This window comes from Apodemus sylvaticus, chromosome 13, assembly GCF_947179515.1.
Source record: "Apodemus sylvaticus chromosome 13, mApoSyl1.1, whole genome shotgun sequence".
Classification (NCBI taxonomy): Eukaryota; Metazoa; Chordata; class Mammalia; order Rodentia; family Muridae; genus Apodemus; species Apodemus sylvaticus.
Genome location: NC_067484.1, coordinates 16,452,233 through 16,473,381, shown reverse-complemented (window position 1 = coordinate 16,473,381; position 21,149 = coordinate 16,452,233). Strand labels below are relative to the sequence as shown.

The 21,149-nt window shown below is 48.1% G+C and overlaps 1 protein-coding gene across 2 annotated transcripts in view; it reads right to left on the bottom strand.

Annotated features, from left to right (window-relative positions):
* The window catches only part of Kcng2 (potassium voltage-gated channel modifier subfamily G member 2), a 69,860-nt gene that overhangs the window by 21,365 nt on the left and 27,346 nt on the right, over positions 1-21,149 (bottom strand). For both annotated transcript variants that reach the window (XM_052155805.1, XM_052155804.1), the window contains one exon: positions 5,431-6,128. In XM_052155805.1, coding sequence (XP_052011765.1) covers positions 5,431-6,093 — 663 coding nt within the window. In that variant the 5' untranslated portion in view covers positions 6,094-6,128. The remainder of the gene's footprint in view (positions 1-5,430; positions 6,129-21,149) is intronic.

Sequence of the window (21,149 nt, the reverse complement as noted above, 5' to 3'; positions counted from 1 at the left end):
GGTCGGGCAGGCTGGCAGGCACAGCCCGTCCCCGCTGTGTGCCAGGGCTCAGGCAAGCGCTCATCTCGGTCTCCAGGCAACACAGCAGCCACCAGCGCACAGAAGGAACCTTGCAGCTATCTTTTGGCATAAAATTCTCTGTGTACCATCTCTTCACACATTTGAACCACTCAAAACAGATATTGCAACGTACCCCACCTCCCCCAGCTCAAAGCCTGACTGACCTCTGTGCATTTCCTACCAACAACAGCACCTTCAAACCCAAGAGAAGAACGCATTTCCACGAAGAGCGCATTTCAATGGTCACCTTGACTCTGTAGATAAGTTCTCAGAAGACATCTACTTCCGAATGACTCCATATTACTCAGGGTCAGCCATGGTCAGGGCCTGCGTTGGTTGTAGATTTCTGTAGCACCACTGTCCTGATGGTCCCTAAGGATTCTGATGTTATGTAGCTATTTCCTCTCAATTGAAACATTGTCTCGTAGAGTGGGGAGACAAGCTAATGAGATTCAGGAAGTAGTTTACTTACAAGGCCCAGGAAGCTCCTGAAATTTATAGGATTCACTAAATTCTTTTCTAATGCTGTATAAGATTAGTGACTGTTTTGGAGAGGAGAATTTGTTTGTTTATTGTATATGGGTGTTTTGCCTGCATGATATATGTGTAGCACATGTATATGGTGTCTTCAGAAGCCAGAAGAAGGTCTCTGAGTCCTTGGTGTGGTTGTTACAGATGGTTGGGATCTGTCATGTGAGTTCTGAGAATTGGAGAACGGTCCTCTGGAAGAGCAGCTAGTGCTCTTAACTGCCGAGCCCAAAGCTGCCTGTAATCTAGGCATAGAACTCCGGAGATGCAGCTCTCGTGAGTTCTCGCCCATGCTGGGTGGTCACTCAAGTCCTATAAGTACACATAATACACTCGCTGGGTAGTCACTGCCTTGGTGTCTATCTGAACAGATGTTTGGTCATGTCTCCCTAGGACAAGGCATGTAATACTGAGCATACACATTAACATTGGCCTGCAGCATGGGGAATGAGGAGGAGCCATCTCCTCCACTCCAACCTAGAGAAGGCTATAGAGTCAATGGAGGCTTTTATGAAGACATCAGCTGTGCTGGAGACTCTTGTCTCTTCTGCAGGTCTCCCACAGAAGAGGCCAAGAGCTTAGGACACACATTACTGAGCCCAGTCTCCATCTGTAGGACCTACTCCAGGTCCTGGCTTCCCATTCCTTGCAACCTCCTTCAGCACCTGGTGCTGAGACACTGATGAGTGACCCCAGGGCCACAATTTAGTATGCAAAACATGGGAAATCTACACATTGCCACAGGTTTCCACCTGGGGATTTAGGAAACAGGTCTGATGGCATTTCCTCCAGAATGTACTTTTTAAGAGTCAAAGAATTCACATCAGCTGTTGTGGCCATCCATTTTCAGGCTATCGGTTGGTGACTGTTTTTACTGCACGAAAATACACAGTACATTTGGAAAGCAATGAGATTTTTCTTCTCTGAAAGACAAAGCTACAGTGAATGCTCTCCCAGGGATTAGGTTAAGGACACAGCCTATTGGCACTGGGAGACTGGGGGCCAGGTGCGGCAGAGGCACAGTGTCACAGCACAATTCCCTAGGGAAAGGTTGTGGGATATCTGCATAGTGTGAGGTTATGAACACAACACAAGAAATATTAGAAAGAACTAATCCCATGAGAACAGCATTTTACAACCAACAGGTCTGAGAAGCTGAAAGCTTGCAGGCGATAGATGATGTGACTCCAACAGAAAGGCCGTGTGCAAACACACACATCTGCACAGCCCCTGCAGCGAGCACTGGTCCGCTGGCTTGGTGCAGAGCCAGGTCACACAGCCTGAACCGGGTACCAGGTCAATAGATGCCTGTTGAACTCTAGGGCCAGCAGGCAGGTGTGGCTCCCAACCTAGACAAGACACATGGCAGAATCCGAAAGACTCTGTCTGGAGGACAAGGCAGCAAGCAGGCTTACATTGCATGCACTAAGATGTTGCTTGCTACCAAGAAATTGTCTGAGAAAATACCGCCACATGAAGCAAAAGGAATTTGCAGTGTGATAAAGTCACAGGCCCTGAGAAGGGACGCTGGCCTAGTTATCCAGGTGGGCTTGACAAGAGTTTAGAGTTTGTGCACACAGGAGGCTGGGGTCAATGAGAAAAGACAGTGACAGTGATGTGCATTAGTGATGAAGGACTGCAGAGCCACGGCCTGAAGCTAAAAGGCAAGGATAGCTCCAACAGCCGCAGGAAGGGGCCGGCCCTGCTCCACAGTGGCCAATCCCAGGGAACCGCGTTCTACTCGGCAGAGCTATGCCACAGTAAGGAAGGCAGGCTGTGGTCTCTGCATCAGTGGCTTAGGAAACAAGTGCGCCAGTCCCTGATGGAGCTCCCGGCCAGTGTGATCAATGGGGCCCAGTTAGCTTTATTTATTCCGCTCTCCCTGGTACTTTCTGTTGTTCTTAAGAAGGAGGAGAGTGCTGGAGAGGAGTGGGTAAAAGCTACACACCTATGAATGTGCACGGCATTGCTGCTGCATCCTGCACCGTGGCAAGATGGTAAGGTTCATGTATGTTTTACTAAACATAAAACAGTTGATGGGATATAAGGTTTTTTCCCCCTGGGAGGTGGTCATAACATTGCCTACTAAAGCGTGCAGAGGACAGATATTTTTCAAACATCTAAAGACCCCAGAGGACCATCTCTGCAGCTTCTGGATCAAGGTATCCTTAGGTGGACCAGAGGACGTGGAGCGGGAGCAGCTATGGCTTCCTACTGCCTAACCAGCACATCCGGCGAGAGCTCTGTGTATACAGAAGCCTCTCACAGGTAGGTACCCCTTACATGTGTCAAACACTACTTTTCACAAGAACTAATGTTTCTGGGCCCATGGGGCTCACAGAGATTGAACCACCAACCAAACAGCATGTATGGGCTGGTCCTAGGCCTCCTACACAGATGTAGCAGATGTGCAGCTTGGTCTTCATGTGGGTCCCCTAACATTCGGAGCTGGGCTGTCTCTTACTCTGTTGCCTGCCTCTGGGTTCCTTTCCCCTACCTGGGCTGCCTTGCTTGGCCTCAGTGGGAGAGGAGGTGCTTAGTCCTGTTTGGAATTGATGTGTTTTGTGTGTGTGTGTGTGGGGGAGGTTGGTACCCATGGGGGGCTCCCCTTCTCTAAGGAGAAGGGGATGGGGAGAAGGGTGGGAGAAGGGTGCGTGAGGGTGAGACTGGGAGGAGAGCAGGAACTACAATCAGGATGTAAAGTACATTAATTAATTAATTGATTGATTAATCAATTAATACAAAAACTAAAACTAGTGCAGAGGCAGGTGGATTTCTGAGTTTGAGGCCAGCCTGGTCTCCAGGACAGCCAGGGCTATACAGAGAAACGCTGTCTCGAAAAAACCAAATCCAAAAAACCAAAAATAATAATAATAAAAAAAAGAACTGATGCATTGATAGCCACCAAAAGTGCTAGCAGGAAAGTATGATTTATAGTCATGCTGTCCCCATATGCTGAGCACCATGGTCCAAGCCACAAGTTTGGGAACTTATTCTAATCCCATTGAAGCCATGGTTTTACTATGGTGTGTGTGTGTGTGTGTGTGTGTGTGTGTGTGTGTGTGTGTGATTGGCAGCTGTCTGGTTATGCCGGCAGACCAATCTTCCAGAGGAGCTATTGACAGTTCATGGCTCCCTATCTCGCAGGCAGGGGACAAAAGGAATTTACCCCGCTGGCTCAGGTTGGACCTCTGGAAGCTCTCAGGTGTCCATTTTGTCATTAACACGCCAGAGAGCAGATGCCATCGCATCCTGGGGTCCTTAAGATAGATTCAGTAGAACTGTCTTTTTACAGTGGCAGGACAGCTTTCCAAAGAGATGGTGTGAGCCCACACAGTAGCAGTGTGGAACCTTGGAAGATCTCTCTCTCTCTTCAGGGGTCACCAGTGTTTAATTGTAACTGAACTCAGAAGACGATACTTAGAAGTGAACACAGCTGGGGTAACTGGGGGTGAGCAGATGTTTCTAGGGGCTCTGAGGCACCCCTGATTTCTATTGGACAGATTTCCCCAAATGCCTTTCTTCCTGAGCAGTACATGGAGCGATTACTATGTAAAAATCCAACAGTTTAGATGTCTCTTCCCCACCCCACCTCCACTGTATAAGCTAGCCAAATGCTTTACAACTGAGCCAAACTTCCCGCCTCAAGTGTCATCTTAGAACCAGAAACTCACGACTACGTAAAATGACTGGACTTGGCTCATGCTGAGGACGCCCAACAATGAAGCAAGCCAAATCAATTTCCTCAAGTTTACATTTAAGTTTAATTGGTAGCCAGGGCTGCCGAGCTCTTGGCAAATTCTGTTTCTCTGAATGAGTCGATCCCACTGGGTGAGCACCGGGCATGGGCAGGGACAGGATAGGACTCTAAGGAGATGGCCTGGGAGCTCTGCCCAACGGAGGGGTATCTGTGAGGAAGCTGGAAGCGGCTGCTCTGAGGGAAGAGACTGGAAAGGCTTGGAGTAGCACTGAGCTTAAATTCAAGCATAGAATGTCTTCTTCTGCAGGAATCCCAGCATTTGCAAACACAGACCCCAGTTAGCTACATAATATCTTTCCCCAGGTGCTTCCAGAACTTTCCATGAAGGTCAATAGCACAAATGCTTTTAAGTTGCTTGTTTTGTTCTTATCTCCTCTTGCCTGTTGAGAGAACTGGCTAACCACAAATAACAAATCTGTCTCCATTTCCTGTGATGGCATTCTAGGAATGGTGGACAGAGAAAACAGGACAAGAAGCAGGTGGTTCAACAAGCCTGGAGTCTGCATTTCTCCATAATGGCCCTCTAACCCTGGGATATCCAAATTTGGCTCATTCAATTCTGTATGTAGAATTAACCTTTCTAATGCTGAGACCCTTTAATACAGTTCCTCATGTTCTGGTGAGCCCCCCCCCCCATAAAGTTATTTTCGTTGCTACTTCATAACTGTAATTTTGCTACTGTTATGAATCATGATGCAAAGACCTGATATGCAACCCCCATGAATGCTTCGTTTGGCCCCCAGGTTGAGAACTGCTGCTCTAGACCCTTAAGATACTGGGTACTTTTTAAGCTCTTCTTTGTCTAGATTTTGCAGGTCCTGCTTGCTGAGCGGTTGAAGATACAGAAAGAGCCCCAGAAGAAAAGCTGCGCGTCCTTGTCCTGGAATTTAACGAAGTTTGGAGGCCCAGGCATCAACTCAGTGGACCCTCACCCCTGACCACTCAACTACCATTGAAGAGGGGTGTGGAGCCTGGAGCTATAGTGGACAACCTAACTAAGGTGTCCCATGGGGCCTTTTGGCCACACCTCCCTGATGCTGGCTCCCCCTCTGTCCCGCCGTCGGCCCTGTGCCCATGCTCACCCGTTCCTCTTCTGCGCGGACGTCAGGCATGGTGCTCAGGCACAGGCCGACGGCCGTGACGGCCACGAAGGCCACGGAGACGTAGGCGAAGAGCTTGCCGGCCAGTCCGGAGTGCGGGTTCTCCAGCACGTCGCGCAGGCGCCGCCGGCCTCGCTCCAGCCGCCCGCTGCCCACGGCTCGGCTCGGGCTGCTCTGCGGCCCTCGGGCCGGCGGCGCGGCGCTCGCCTCGGCGGCCTCCTCCTCGCGGCGGCGCAAGCGGCGCAGGCAGCAGCGCTCCAGCCGCGCCTCGTCGATGCCCCAGTAGGCCAGCTCGTCGCGGAAGGCCAGGGCGCACGGGCCGCGCAGCAGCCTCAGCTTGCCGGCGCGCAGCAGCGCCACGATGGCGCGGAAAGCGCACGGGCTGCGATCGAAGAAGAACTCGTCGCGGCTCACGTCGTAGTCGTCACACACGCGCAGCAGCTCGTCGTGGCCGCGGCAGGCTCGCAGGCGCTCGAGGCGGGCCAGGGGACAGCGGGCCAGCGCGGCCCAGGCCAGGCGCACCCTGCAGCCCCCGACGTTGATAATGACGTGGCGCGCCCGGGCCCCACGGCCACCTCGGCCCCCTCGGCCTGAGCTGCCAGGTTCCGCGCCGGGGGCCTCCGGGTGCCCCGGGAGCCGGGCCATGGCCCCATATGCCGGCCGCGATCAGGAGACTGGGCCTGCAAAAGGAATCGCAGCGTTAGGACTGCGGGCGTCAGAGAAGACCGCTTAGCAAAAGATCCCGGTTCTGGGGGACCAGGAACTTCCTAGCCCAGCTTCACCTCTAACTCTGCAGACTCCGCCATGTCCATATTTGGGATTACCCCAACTTTTCAGAGGACCCTGTAAAGCGGACGCTGCATCTTACCTTGCGTCACCTCCTAGAAGGCGGGAACATGTAAAAGTTTTTCAGGCAAGGAAGGGTCATGGGCAGAAACAAGACTCAAGTAAGTAGGGTTTGTGGCTTTTTACAAACCCATGTCTGGTCTGCCCGGGGCAGCTAAGTTACCTACCCTCCAATGAAGTCAAGGAGGAAAATAAAGGTAAAGTGGGACTTGCCCGTAAGTTAGAAACAGACTTGAAATTCCAGCAAATGCACCGTGTGGACACTGCTCTAGACTGGATTTAAAGGAACCAATTATAAAGAGACATTTAAAGCCAAGTGAGAAACACTGAGCACAACGTAGGAAGTAAAAAAAAAAATGTAAAGATATGATAATTGTGTATGAGAAACCAGGGCAGTTTTTCTTAGAGGGCCCGCCTGCATCTTCACAGATGAGGAGGGGGTCCGGGACTCCGGTGGTCGCAGAGGAACCGGCCTGCACCTCACAGATATCTGCATCGCACCAGGCCTTTTCATGCTTCACGCATCTTTGACATCTCCCCAGTGGCAGAGGTCTGCTCTGCTCAGAACAAAGCTTCCAGGTAATTTTGCTGCACAGCTGGGGTTGAGAATCACAATCAAGGAAGATGGAAACCCACAGTGCCTGATTTTTCAGCCAGCTTTGGTTTCCAAGTCAGAGGAACTGTTTGGTACCCACAGAAATTATTCAGATGCTGTGGGAGCCTTCTAGGTTTCTATGCCAACTGTTTTGGCATACACATTTTTTTTTCTCCACTGGGCTCACTTGTCCTAGAGGATTCTATATAAAATAAATGGGGGGTTATTACTAACATCAAAGACTTTAACTGCACGGAGACTTCTGCTGTTTTTCGGGAGGACTCCGTCTTCCTCCATTTTACTGTTTACAGTGCTTCTCTGCACCCTAGAATGGAAAGGCCAGAGGCTCAGCAGAGGCACTCAGTAACAAGAGTATGACTGACAGGCAAGTCCCAGTTGGTCCAGGTTAGACCAACCTGCCAGCGAGAACACCTTGGTTGTCTGTTAAGGGACATCTCCCACCACACACACACCGGTATTGTCTCAGTGACAGACAGACAGACAAATGGTAATTGACAGCACACCTGCTAGGAAAGAATTTTCTCATCCCTAACCACAGCATCCTGTATGAAAATACTTTGCACAAAAAAGCACTCTAAAATCCTTCCTCAAGGTAATGAAACACAGGTAAAAAGCTTCAGAACTAACTTTTGTTGGACTCTGGGACTAACCAAAACCTGTCAGCGTCCAAGAGGACCTTAAGAGAAAGCAACTGGGGCTGGAGAGATGGCTCAGAGTTTAAGAGCACTGTCTACTCTTCTAGATGTCTTGAGTTCAATTCCCAGCAACCACATGGTGGCTCACAACCACCTGTAATGAGGTCTCCTTGCTTGCAGGTATAAATGCAGGCAGAACACTGTATACATAATAAATAAATAAATCATTAAAAAAAGAGAGAGAGGCCGGGTGGTGGTGGTACACACCTGTAATCCCAGCACTCTGGGAGGCAGAGGCAGGCAGATTTCTGAGTTTGAGGCTAGCCTGGTCTACAGAGTGAGTTCCAGAGCAGCCAGGACTATACAGAGAAAATCTGTCTCAAAAAAATCAAATCCAAAAAACAAACAAAGAGAGAGACAGAGACAGAGACAGACAGAGAAAAAGCAACTGAATCTTAGTAACAATGATCTTTTGCAGCAACTAGATTTTCTCTGTGTCTTCACTATATGTAGTGGTTATTCCTGGTTGCCAACTTGACTATATCTGGAATAAACTACAATCCAGAATTGGAAGGTTCACCTATGATCCTAATCTGGAGGTTCAGAGATACAAGTTTCTGACTGGCATGGAGATCTTGAAGCATAGTGGCTATGAATTCCAGAAGATTAAGACAAGGAGATCAAGGTCATCTGGGATTAAAGGCGTGGTAGCACAAGCCTTTAATCTGGGCCACACCCTTTGCTAGAGACCTATATAAGGACATTGGAAGAAGGAAGATTCACTCACTCTTTCTTGCCTGCTTGCCTCATGGGACTGAGCAACCCCTACATCCATGGACTTCCATCCACAGCTGCTGCTGACCATTGTTGGGGAGTTGGGCTACAAGCTGTAAGTCATGGACAAATCCCCTTACTATATAGAGACCACCCATACGTTCTGTGACTCTAGAGAACCCTGACTAATACAGAAGTTGGTACCAGGAATGGTTCTAGAGGAGCAGAAGTATAAGGATAGACTTGGTTTGGTAATTCATTAGCACTCTCAACTATTGAAACCTCTCCAGATGCTCTTCCTCCTGGGAGTTTGGAGAATACTGAAGACCCCTGGTTGAAACTATATTTCAAACTTAAAGAAGCTGATGTCTTTGAATATCTCGATGAATTAGATGATTCGGTGGTATACAATACTTTCTACAAGTTGGGGAAAAATCAGGAAATAATTTTGCTGGCTAGTTGCTCTTAGCATCTAGGGGAAAAAACAATGAAGGAAATGTGATAAAATTGAACAGCTCCAGACACAAGTACACAATCTAAAAGTTGCTAAGTATGCCCTTAAAGAGAATCTTCTCTCTAGCAAGCCAGTAAGAAACATCCCTCCATGGCCTCTGCATCAGCTCCTGCTTCCTGATCTGCTTGAGTTCCAGTCCTGATTTCCTTTGGTGATAAACAGCAATTTGGAACTGTAAGCTGAATAAACCCTTTCTTCCCTAACTTTCTTCTTGGTCATGATGTTTGTGCAGGAACAGAAACCCTGACTAAGACTATACCAGTACAGGGAAGTCACCTCATATCCACCCCTGGTCCCACCTCCGAGAAGTCACCCCATATCCACCCCTGGTCCCACCTCCGAGAAGTCACCCTACATCTATCCCTGATCTATGCTCAGGGGACTCATCTTGTCCAAGTGCTGAGCTTTAGTTCAGAGATCTCACTCTGTCCACCCCATGCTCCCAGCCCAATGGTGTCCTTGAAAAGCACAGCCAGTACTACTGACACCAGCGCTTTCACCAGAAGATCATACCTCACCAGGGCTCGCCATTCCCTGAAGCTCCCTGAAGCTCCCGCCAACCTCCAAGAAGACCGACCCAAAGGCTGCTGTTCCAAAGGCTGCGGTTATCTCGCATACCAGGACCTGCCTGGAGCCAAGGCAGCCAGCTTAAGACTGTCAGTCAAAGCATTCATAGGAGGATATAGCTGCTGTTGCCTGAGGCAACTGGATGGAGAAGTGGAGGTCAGGCGGTGCTTGGGGAGTAAGGAATTGGAAGACACTTTGGGATTGGGAGATACAGCACATAAGGCGAGGCTGTGTGCTAATTCAGTAAATACCAAAGAAGCCTCCAAGGCTGTCCCCAGCTGACCTTTAGGTATAGAAGCAGGTGAGCAGAAGAGTTATATAGGCTGCCTGGCTGAGGGCTGGCCAGGCCCCAGCTCACACAGCTCATCTACAAAGACTGGGTTTGCTTTTCTTTCAGTGAATCTAATGGAGCAGAGTCATTATGGCCGCATAAGAAAGGCATACAGCCTTTACAAAATCTACAAAATTGACCCTCTAAACCATGAGTTGTGCAAACAAGCATCAGTAAGTACGACCAATCACTGGTTGGGGGTCTGATTTCTATAACTGCTGTTATAAATGTCCGGTTTTCAACAACGAAAATTGCGAAGAATATGAAGTATGAAAAAGAATAGCCTCAATGCAGGAAGAGATAAGATGAACTGTCCCTAAGGGAGCCTGTACATTGGCTTCACCAGAAAAGACTAAATAAACTAAATTAAACAGTTCAAGAAATATCCTAAGGTAATGATGCATGTCTGTAATCCCAGCACTTGGGAAACTGAGGCAAAGACTTTAACTGCTAGTTTGAGGCTAGCCTGGATTACAGAGTAAGTACCAGGTCCATTCCGGTTACAGTGTGAGATCCTGTCTCAAACACAAAAACCAACAAATAAAAAAGCTAAAGGAAGCCATATCCCAAAACCTAAAGAATTATAAGAATGCCTCTGTAAGAAATATCGACAAGACAGAAGGCATAAAAAGGAAGCAAGAGAATACTGGAGCTGAGAAGTGTGCTAATAAGATGAACAACTGAGCAGGCCTCAGCATGGCAGGATGAAAACAAGCCTCACAAAAGGGCCTCCTTTAGACATAGAGGGAAACTGGTGCGCAGCCTTCAGGAAGCCGAAGAGGAAGCCAGGAAAGAGGGTAAAGGAGAGGAAAGAGGGAGAGGTGAAACGAATGGTTGAAAAAAACAATGTTTAAAAAAAAAATCCCGAAATCTGAGAGTCAGCTCTCTTACAGGATTCGGCCCCCAGAGACTGCCCAGGATCCACCACGGCCACACCTGTGTGCACACAGGCAGTACTGCGTGACATGCTGGGGCATACAAAACCGAGGAGGGGTCAGGACAGAGGAGACATCTAGCCAGGGAATGGGAGGTGGACTTGATGGAGTCACATTATACATGTGTATGAAATTCCCAAACAATAGAAATATCCCCACGTTTGATGGAATCACTCAATGCACACATTAAGAAACTCTAAGCCAGATAAATTCAGAGCTCCATACCAGCATAGCTCCCATTAACTGTCCACGGCAGGCTTCACGAGTGTTTTGAAAGCAGAGGAGAGGCCACGGTAAAAGCATGCAAAGGATCTTCGTTAGGGCGAACTGCCAGTGCCCCACCAGATGCCTGTGGGCAGCAGGAGGGGTGACACTCACCACACAGAGATGCCACTCTGTCTAGTTATAACCAAACCAGGGGAGTTATGGAGATAGCTCAGTGTACAAGTTATCTGTGACTGTTAATGTGTTTTAAAAAAACTGACTTGCTGCTTTATAATGATTACATTAGTAGGTATAATTCTGCGTGGTTTTTTTCTGATTGGAAAGCATTCTGATTAAGGAGGCCTGGGTGAGATATAGGACCCACATATCTCACCCAGGCTGGTGTACTCTGCCACATAAAATTGAAGAGAGGACCTGAGTTCAGTCCCCAGCGCTCATGTAAAAAGCCAGGAATAGAGGTGAGTGCTTTTAATCCCAGGTCCGAGAAGACAGAGACAGGTTGATCTTTGGGGCTCACTGCAGCCAGCCCAGATAAACTGGCGAGCCCCAGGTCCCAGTAAGAGACCTCATCATAAAAAACAAGATGGATGGCTCCTGAAGAATGACACCTGAGGTTGACCTCGACTTCCACACATATGCACACGTATGTGCACATGCATAAAACATACACTTACATACCAAACAGATGGTAAAAACATGTCACCCAAGATATAGAAACACAAGATTCTCACACGTTGTGGGGGACACCAAAGAGCACAGGCCCTCAGAGAAGAGTCAGCAGTGACCCCAAGATCAAGTAGAATCAGGGCTGGAGAGGAGGCTCAGTGGTTAAGACTGCTTTATCAGAGGCCCAGAGTTCAATTCCCAGCAATCATGTAATGGCCCACAACTATCTCTAATGGGATCCAATACCCTCTTCTTGTGTGTGTGTGTGTGTGTGTGTTTCGAGACAAGGTTTCTCTGTGTAGCCCTGACTGTCCTGGAACTCACTCTGTATACCAGCTGGCTTCGAACTCAGAACTCCTCCTGCCTCTGCCTCCCATGTGCTGGGATTACAGGCATGTGCCACTACTGCCTGGCTCTGATACCTTTTTCTGGTGTGTCTGAAGATGGCAACAGTGTGCTCATGTACATAAAATAAATAAATAAATCTTTTTAAAAAAATGAAGTCGGGTCACCTTACCACATAACTTAGTGCTTTACTCCTACATAAGTACCTGAGAGAAATGAAAACATATACACTAAGATGTATATACAAACACGCTTATACAGTGCTGTTCAAAACAGCCAAAGGATGATTCCAACAAAAGTGGTGAATGAGGAACCAGGCCAGTGTCACACAGCTCTGGGTGTATCTGCCTGGGAGACACCAGAGGGACTTCACTGAGGTTGAACACTCACCCTGAATGTGGGAGCATGGTTCCATGGGCTAGCATCTCAGATTAAAAAGGAGAGCACCAAACAGAACCAGAATTCATCTCTCTCTGCTTCCTGACTGGATGTCATCCATGGCGGTTTGAATGAGAATGACCCCCAAAGGCTACTGGATTTGAATGCTTGGTCACCAGGGAGTGGCACTAGGAAGGATTAGGAGGTGTGTCCTTGTTGGAGGAAGGTGTGTCCCTGGGAGTGGGTTTTGAGGTTTCTAAGAGCCCAGCGTCTCTCTTCTCGCTGCCTTCAGATCTGACATAGACTGGGACATGCCATAGAGGAAGACATGCCTCTTCTCCAACACCGTGTCTACCTGTGTGCTGCCATGCTTCCGTCATGATGACAACGGGCTGAACTTTCAAAACCAGCCCCATTAAAATGCTTTCTGTTACAAGTGTTGCTGTGGTCATAGTGTATTTTTGTAGCAATATAACACCTACTAAGACAGCATGTGACCAGGACCATCACATTCCTACCAGGACAAGCCATGCCCTCTTAACTGTGAGCAGAACCAAATCCCTCTCTTAGGTGCCTTTGTTATGGAAAGAGAGAGAGAGAGAGGAAGGAAGTGTGCATGCTTGCCAGTATGTGTCAATGAAGACTCGGGAAGTGTCTTCTGAACATGAGAAGTCACTTTCGTGTGACCTTGGGGGGGAAGGGGAGGGGAACTTCCAAGAGTCGCCAAGAGTGTGTCGCAACACCAAAGAACTCAGTCCTTGGGATGCTCAAGGCCAACACCAAGCTCCTGCCCCAGGACAAACTCATTTTTATCTCCCTGCACCAGACAGGAGGTACCAAGACTCTCTCTCACACTGGCTCGTTCTACACCTCCAGGATGGCGTGCCAGAGAAGCAGAGCATAGCAGGGTGCTTCCCCGAGCAGGGCAGTGGCCCACAGCATTGAGGAATCTGGAAAGGCTGGGGCTGGGTGGTCTGATTGACTCAACAGCCATCTGCTGTGGAGACTCAGCAGCGGGTTTGGCCTTCAGTTTGGAGACAGAGCTTACCAATGACCAGGAAGATGAGTGGCGAGGCGGAAGGACAGCTGTCCTGATTGGCCAGCAAGGGCAGCATCAGCATCTGAACCCAGCACTCTGGTTTGTATATAGTCCTGACTCCTGCCGCGTGCGTCCTTAGGACCTGATTTGTCCTGGGTTGTAGATAAGGCTCTCTGAAGGCACCACACCCATGTGCCTAATGCCCTGGCAAATGTGTGTCAGCATCTCATCCTGCCCAATCACTTTAATCCCCAGAATTAAAGAGCAGCCACTCCAGGGCTGCTGAGCTTTCCTGCCAGATCCCATGGGACTGGGATGTGAGTTTACAAAGCCCTGTGCAGTGTGTGCAGTTCATTCTCTCTCCCTGCCCAAATCAGAGCCAAGTCCAAGCTTCTACCTGAGAAAGAGAGGGGACACCTGGTCTCTTCCATGGGAACATCACATCTCCAGAGAGGCCCTCCCTCTGCCTGCCTTCTGCCTCCATATATTCCACCCCTTCTGTCACCAACGGCAAGTCAAAGCCAAGTGTTCATACGGAAGGATGAGTAATAAGTATAACTGGGTAATCGCTGAGGAGCTGAGGAACTTCTGCTGGGATGAGTTTTCTTCCCCCAGAATCTACATCTTAAAACACGAACAGTAATTACACGTTGTAAGTGTTTTTAAGACAACTTCCTTTTGAATTGAGATTGTGAAGTTGAAGTCTCCGAAAGCTCTGGGGATCTTGCCCACCCTTTGAATGGAACAGAGCAGACAGCTTACAGGTCCCTGACAGCTCTGTAGGAAAAAAACCAGAAAGGCAACTCCATCCAACACCCAGTCAAGGAAGAGATGCCTCCGGGTGGATGAGAACCACTCGGTGCCCTCCATAGGAGCAAATCCAAACACTTAGTAACCAGAAGGCACTGTGGAAAGACAGAACTACAGGTCAGCCTCCATCAGGGACATGGTTGAAGTATAAAAGACAGGTTGCCAGCTGCTCCCAGCACGAAGGGAAGAGTTAAAGAGTGACCTTTGCAGCCACAGCAGTGACAAAAGGGACATCTAAAGGAAAATCAATCCATAAAGAAGGCTATGTGATTTCTCTGGTTCAAGTTTAAAAACAAAACAAAACAAAATGACGACAACAATAACAACAACAAAAACGAGGTTGTAAGTCTCAGAAGCCAGGCAAACCGTGTGAAGCTAGACTCGTATCTGTGAACTCAAAGCTATTAGGCAACCTCAAGCAGAAGGTTGTTGGAAGTGGTGATGTCCTTGAGGTAGGAGGTAGGTATAAGGGGGAAATGGAGCATCATTAGTTAGAGATATCTCCATGACCCCACCCCAGGATGCTTGGCTAGATCAGGAGTCATGGTGGCACTGTTGTGTTTTAGAAGCCAGGAATGAAAAGAGGTGTCAGTAGGATGGAAGCCAGCTTGGCACATTCAGCCTAGTTCTGCCCTACATGGAACCCAGGGAGTGGTCCCAAGTCAGAAACAATATGAGCCCTACAGGGAGAAGGTGAAGTCCTGCCCTGTTGGGAGCAGAAAAGATCCTATCCCGAGACAGCGAGTCCTGGCTGCTCTCTTGTCTCTGGCGGGAGGCCACAGGCTTCTGCTCATTTCCCTGTCAACATGTTAAGAGTCCAGCTCTGGCTTTCTTTAGTGTCACCCCTGGCTTGAGGACAGTAGATGTGATAACTATCCACAGATATCAATAATTCTGTGAGGAATGAAGCTGTCACTTGTATGGAAAAAAAAAACAAAAAAACAAGGAGGAACCAGGGACAGTGAAGGTGATCCGAAAGGAGTGGCCCTGACCCTCTCAAGGACAACAACAGATTGGATGCAAACTTCTCCAGGCATCTGTGGTCTGATCCCTGGTGAGGGCCCGTTATGGGCAGCTTCTCCTTTGGTTTACTGGGATCTAAATGTGCAATGAACACATTCTGACAGCCCTGGGCTTTTTGGATGGATTCGGCAACACAGACATAAAGCAAAGATCAAGTTGGATACAGAATGTTCCGGAGGGAGCTGCGTATTCCAGAGCCAGTATCTCTCAGCGCTGCTGGAGATTAATGGCACATTATCAGAAGCATCTCTGCTGACTTTATCATCTCCCTGGGGCACAGCACTTATGAAAACAGAGAGCGCTTGCTTGAAAGGAGGCCATTGGGAGGGAACATAGTTTGTTGGTGGTAATTAAACATTACTTATGTGTACCACAGTAACTTTGAGTCCCTACTGTTGGGTGAATGCTAGCTTCAACCCAAGGTGTCTCAGGATACTTGAAAATCCAGCTAACAGAAAAAAATGCCTGGGCTCTCTACCTGATGGCCTATTGATCTTGTAAAGTGACGTCACAGAGTGAATAAAGGATGGCACAGGTGCTCTTCCACTCACAGGGGCTACAGATGGGCTCATTATAAACTGACAGTTGGAAGTCTGTTTAGTACACCAAGCGGTGCAGGTGGAACAGCTCCACCCACCTCAGTGTGCTGGGAGACCGGTGCCAGCCACAGTGGGGTCAATTCATCTAACACAAAGGCGATTTACTAAAAATGTTGATTATGGCAGCTAAGTTCCTGGGTACTGTGCAGAAAATGAAGAATGGTTGTAAGGGTCACAGCTAACTAATGTTCAACGCAGTCTCCACCAAAAGCTTGTGGTGTCCAGGCCAGTGCAGATTTGAAGTGTCCGAGGTCAAACCATCAATCACCACAGGGGCTATAATCCTGCCTATCCTAGGAGGTGTGGTTTTGATTGGTCAACTGGTTGGCTTAAGAAGCACTCCAGTGTGTATCCATAAAGCTTTGCTAGAGACAATTAGATCACAAAGGTGCTGAACTAGTCAACAGGTTAATTCCCGATGGATTTACCATAGGGTGACATTATCAGAAGGTGGTGTAGACTGTAGGACTGAGCTGAAAGGCGTATGTCACTGGGGACTGTCCTTGAGAGCTGTATCTTGTCTTGGTATTTTTCTGTTTCCTGGCCACCATGTGAGCTACTCTGCTTATAGACACACACACACACACACACACACAGACAGACAGACACACACACACATGCACACATTAAAAGCCTTGGGCTGCTACCCAGCTTCTAGGCCAGTATCTAACACAGACTGTTAGAGTAGCATATGATCTGTTCCCGAGGTCACATGCTTTCTGATTTTGGGAGCAGGGCTGGAGTAAGGCTGGTTCCATCCATGCCTCTGTGGACTGACAGTGCCCTGTCCAGAGTTTGATGGAATTCCTCTAAGCACTCTTTCCCTTCAAACAAAAGTCAGAGTGGGGCTGAGGAGATGGCTGTCAGTGAGGTACGTGCTGCCCAAGTGTGCGGACCCAATGTTACAACCTCAGAATAAACAAAAGAGCCAGGAGACCCCGATCTCTGGAACTCACTGAAGCCAGTCTAGTCAAATCGATGAGCTTCTGACTCAGAAAGAGACCTCTCTCTCTCTCTCTCTCTCTCTCTCTCTCTCACACACACACACACACACACACATATACACACATGCACATGCACACGCACACACACTTACAGAGAGAGAGAGAGAGAGAGAGAGAGAGAAAGAGAGAGAGAGAGAGAGCCTGGTTCTGGCATGGGCTTTTGAACCTCCAAGCCAGCTCCCAGTGCCACAGTCCTTCCAACAAGACTACACTTCCTGATCCTTCTTTAACAGTTCCACTAACTGGGGAACAAGCCTTCAATCATGTGAGTCTATGGGGTCATCCTCATTCAAACCACCACACACTCACATACCATACCATACCACACACACACACACACACACACACACACCCCACTATCACCACCACCAAAACTCCAAGGGAAAAAGTAATGCATAGACGAAGGTTTTAAGCTTAACCACACTGAACAGAAAGCTAATCACAAAGTACGTTAGAAGATTCTCTCATTGTAAAGCCCAAAGGAGAAGCATAAAAAAACAATGTTAAGCTCTAGCACTTATCCAGGCAGAAAAGGTCAGAGCTGGAGGGTTAATGAAGAAGAGAACAGAGAAGCTGGGCCTGAAAGAGTTGTGGCCGCAGATCCAGCAGGGACCAACCCACTGTGAGGAAACACAGTGATGGCTCTCCACTCCAAGAGGGAAAAGAAGAAAGAAAGAGACATCGCAAAACAAAAACACACAGCCCGAAAATTGATTGCAGAAGCAGGAACGCAGTGAGCTGGTGTGGTGGGACACATTAGCTGAGGCAGGAGGATCACTGCAGCCCAGGACTTCAAGACCACTGTGCAACAGGGTCCTCACGCACTTCAGAAAGAAACAAAGAAACAGGAACCTGAGTGCATCTATAACCATGGAAAAAATGGAAGCCGTAATTAAATATCTACTTTCCCTCTAAAACTATTAAGTGATTTTATTGAGAATTCTACCAAATAGTGAAAGATCATAACAAATCAACCTTGTAGGAACCCAAATTGCTTTTGGGCAGGAAGAGATGACAGTGGGCTTGCAGAGATGGGGGAGGGGCATTGGCTAAATGGTGAATTATCCTTTATTTCCTTGTGTCTGTGGGTGCATGCATAGATGTATATATGAGACTAGATAGAAGGTGGCGGTCGGGGCATTGAGGCTGCCACAAGAACAAGCTCTGTAGAGTTTAGACAGGGTGCGCCTGGGGGCACCACCCTCTGACACACAGCACAGACTGACACTCCACTCATAACACCCCAGCATAGGCAGTGGTTTGTAAAATATCTGAACATGGACCCAGGAGCTCAGGAAGGACCTTGGGAGAAAGGTACCCTGGAATATGAGGGGACCAGGAAGAGGTACCAGCATCTTTGATAGACTGGAGTGACAGCTGTGTTGTGAGGACTTCCAAAAGAAGGGGGATGGGAAAGCTGGGGGGGGATGGGGAAGATATGAGGCGCATAAGCCACATCAGAGCAGGGAAGACCCAGAGGCAAGTGGTCCCTTTGTACTAAAGAGTCCTCCTGCTCCTTGTTTGCTAAAGATAGCCCAATGGTTTCCAGACCCCGTTCACGTGGGAACCACTGCTAGCCCTGCTTCCCAGGAGACACATGGAGAATTCCATCGATATGTCTGATGGTCAGTATAGAAGTGCTTCTCAAACCAAGTGGCAGTCAAGGAAGCTGGTCCACATTTGTCACCCCCAGAGTGGACACAAACAACATCCAACACAAAGTGTCACGGTGCCAAGGGACACACTCAGTCTCATCAAGTGAACAACTCTGAAAATAGCAGTACCAGGAACGACTGAGCCGGGGCCAGGCTGCAGTGCCCCAAAGGGGAGGCTCTGGCCATTAACTTTACTCTAAGCCTAAGCTTCAACCATTTAAGGATTTAAAGACTTTTTCCTGCCAAGATTTTATTAGGGTATACCCAGATAAACAAAGCTCTGTGCACATGTATGTATGTGTGTGTGTGTGTGTGTGTGTGCATATACTTGTGTGTGAGTGTATATGGAGACCAGAGGTCAGCGTCTGGTTTCATTTTTTAGGTGCTGTTCCCTTTGTTTCTTGAGGCAGGGTATCTCACTTGGCCTGAAGAGAGCAAACAGGCCATGCCAACTGGCCAGTGAGCCCCGAGGTCTGCCTGCCTCTGCCTTCACGGCTCTGGGATTACAAGAATGTGCCGTTATGGATGGCTTCTTATATGGCTTCTGGGCGATTGAAGTCAGGTCTTCATGTTTGTGCGACAAACACTCTAGTGACTGGACTATCCTACCAGTCTCACATAAAGCTTCTGACAGGTGGCTCCCCATCTGCATGGCGCTGGTATTATCATAAATAAGACTTGAAGGGAATGGGTAACATCTGTAGATTCTCAGGGAGACATTCCCGGTTCTTCCGTTGGGCTTGCCAGTGTTTACAGGCAGAGAGAAGATCTGAGAGGATATGTTCTCACAAGTGTGCAGGCATGTGCGACCTCAGCAAGATTCACTTTCCCTAAATCAACTCCTGAGTGACTGCAGCTGATAAATGTTTAAAATTAAGACATGTCTGACCATGACAGTCAGGAGGCGTTGCTTAACCCCTTGCTGAGCCCTTGCCGAGCCCTTGCCTGACTATCGTTCAATCTTCCTGTTCTACCAAGGAAAGCATCCTATGAACTGAGGTAATCATTACTTACGGATTGAGAAAGGAACTAAAACAACATATTTTTTTATTCGATATAATTTATTTACATTTCAAATGATTTCCCTTTTTCTAGCCCCCCCCACTCCCCGAAAGTCCCTCAAGCCCCCTTCTCTCCCCCTGTCCTCCCACCCACCCCTTCCCACTTCCCCGTTCTGGTTTTGCCAAATACTGCTTCACTGAGTCTTTCCAGAACCAGGGGCCACTCCTCCTTTCTTCTTGTACCTCATTTGATGTGTGGATTATGTTTTGGGTATTCCAGTTTTCTAGGTTAATATCCACTTATTAGTGAGTGCATGCCATGATTCACCTTTTGAGTCTGGGTTACCTCACTTAGTATGATGTTCTCTAGCTCCATCCATTTGCCTAAGAATTTCATGAATTCATTGTTTCTAATGGCTGAATAGTACTCCATTGTGTAGATATACCACATTTTTTGCATCCACTCTTCTGTTGAGGGATACCTGGGTTCTTTCCAGCATCTGGCAATTATAAATAGGGCTGCTATGAACATAGTAGAGCATGTATCCTTATTACATGGTGGGGAATCCTCTGGGTATATGCCCAGAAGTGGTATAGCAGGATCTTCTGGAAGTGAGGTGCCCAGTTTTCGGAGGAACCGCCAGACTGATTTCCAGAGTGGTTGTACCAATTTGCAACCCCACCAGCAGTGAAGGAGTGTTCCTCTTTCTCCACACCCTCTCCAACACCTGCTGTCTCCTGAATTTTTAATCTTAGCCATTCTGACTGGTGTAAGATGAAATCTCAGGGTTGTTTTGATTTGCATTTCCCTAATGACTAATGAAGTTGAGCATTTTTTAAGATGCTTCTCCGCCATCCGAAGTTCTTCTTCTTACAGAGAGAGAGAGAGAGAGAGAGAGAGAAAGAGAGAGAGAGAGAGAGCCTGGTTCTGGCATGGGCTTTTGAACCTCCAAGCCAGCTCCCAGTGCCACAGTCCTTCCAACAAGACTACACTTCCTGATCCTTCTTTAACAGTTCCACTAACTGGGGAACAAGCCTTCAATCATGTGAGTCTATGGGGTCATCCTCATTCAAACCACCACACACTCACATACCATACCATACCACACACACACACACACACACACACACACACACACCCCACTATTTGACTAGACTGGCTTCAGTGAGTTCCAGAGATCGGGGTCTCCTGGCTCTTTTGTTTATTCTGAGGTTGTAACATTGGGTCCGCACACTTGGGCAGCACGTACCTCACTGACAGCCATCTCCTCAGCCCCACTCTGACTTTTGTTTGAAGGGAAAGAGTGCTTAGAGGAATTCCATCAAACTCTGGACAGGGCACTGTCAGTCCACAGAGGCATGGATGGAACCAGCCTTACTCCAGCCCTGCTTCCGAAAATTCTTTGTTTAAATCTGTACCCCATTTTTTAATAGGGTTGTTTGGTTTTCTGGAGTCTAACTTCTTGAGTTCTTTGTATATATTGGATATTAGCCCTCTATCTGATGTAGGATTGGTGAAGATCTTTTCCCAGTTTGTTGGTTGCCGATTTGTCCTCTTGATGGTGTCCTTTGCCTTACAGAAACTTTGTAATTTTATGAGGTCCCATTTGTCAATTCTTGCTCTTAGAGCATACGCTATTGGTGTTCTGTTCAGAAATTTTCTCCCTGTACCGATGTCCTCAAGGGTCTTCCCCAGTTTCTTTTCTATTAGCTTCAGAGAGTCTGGCTTTATGTGGAG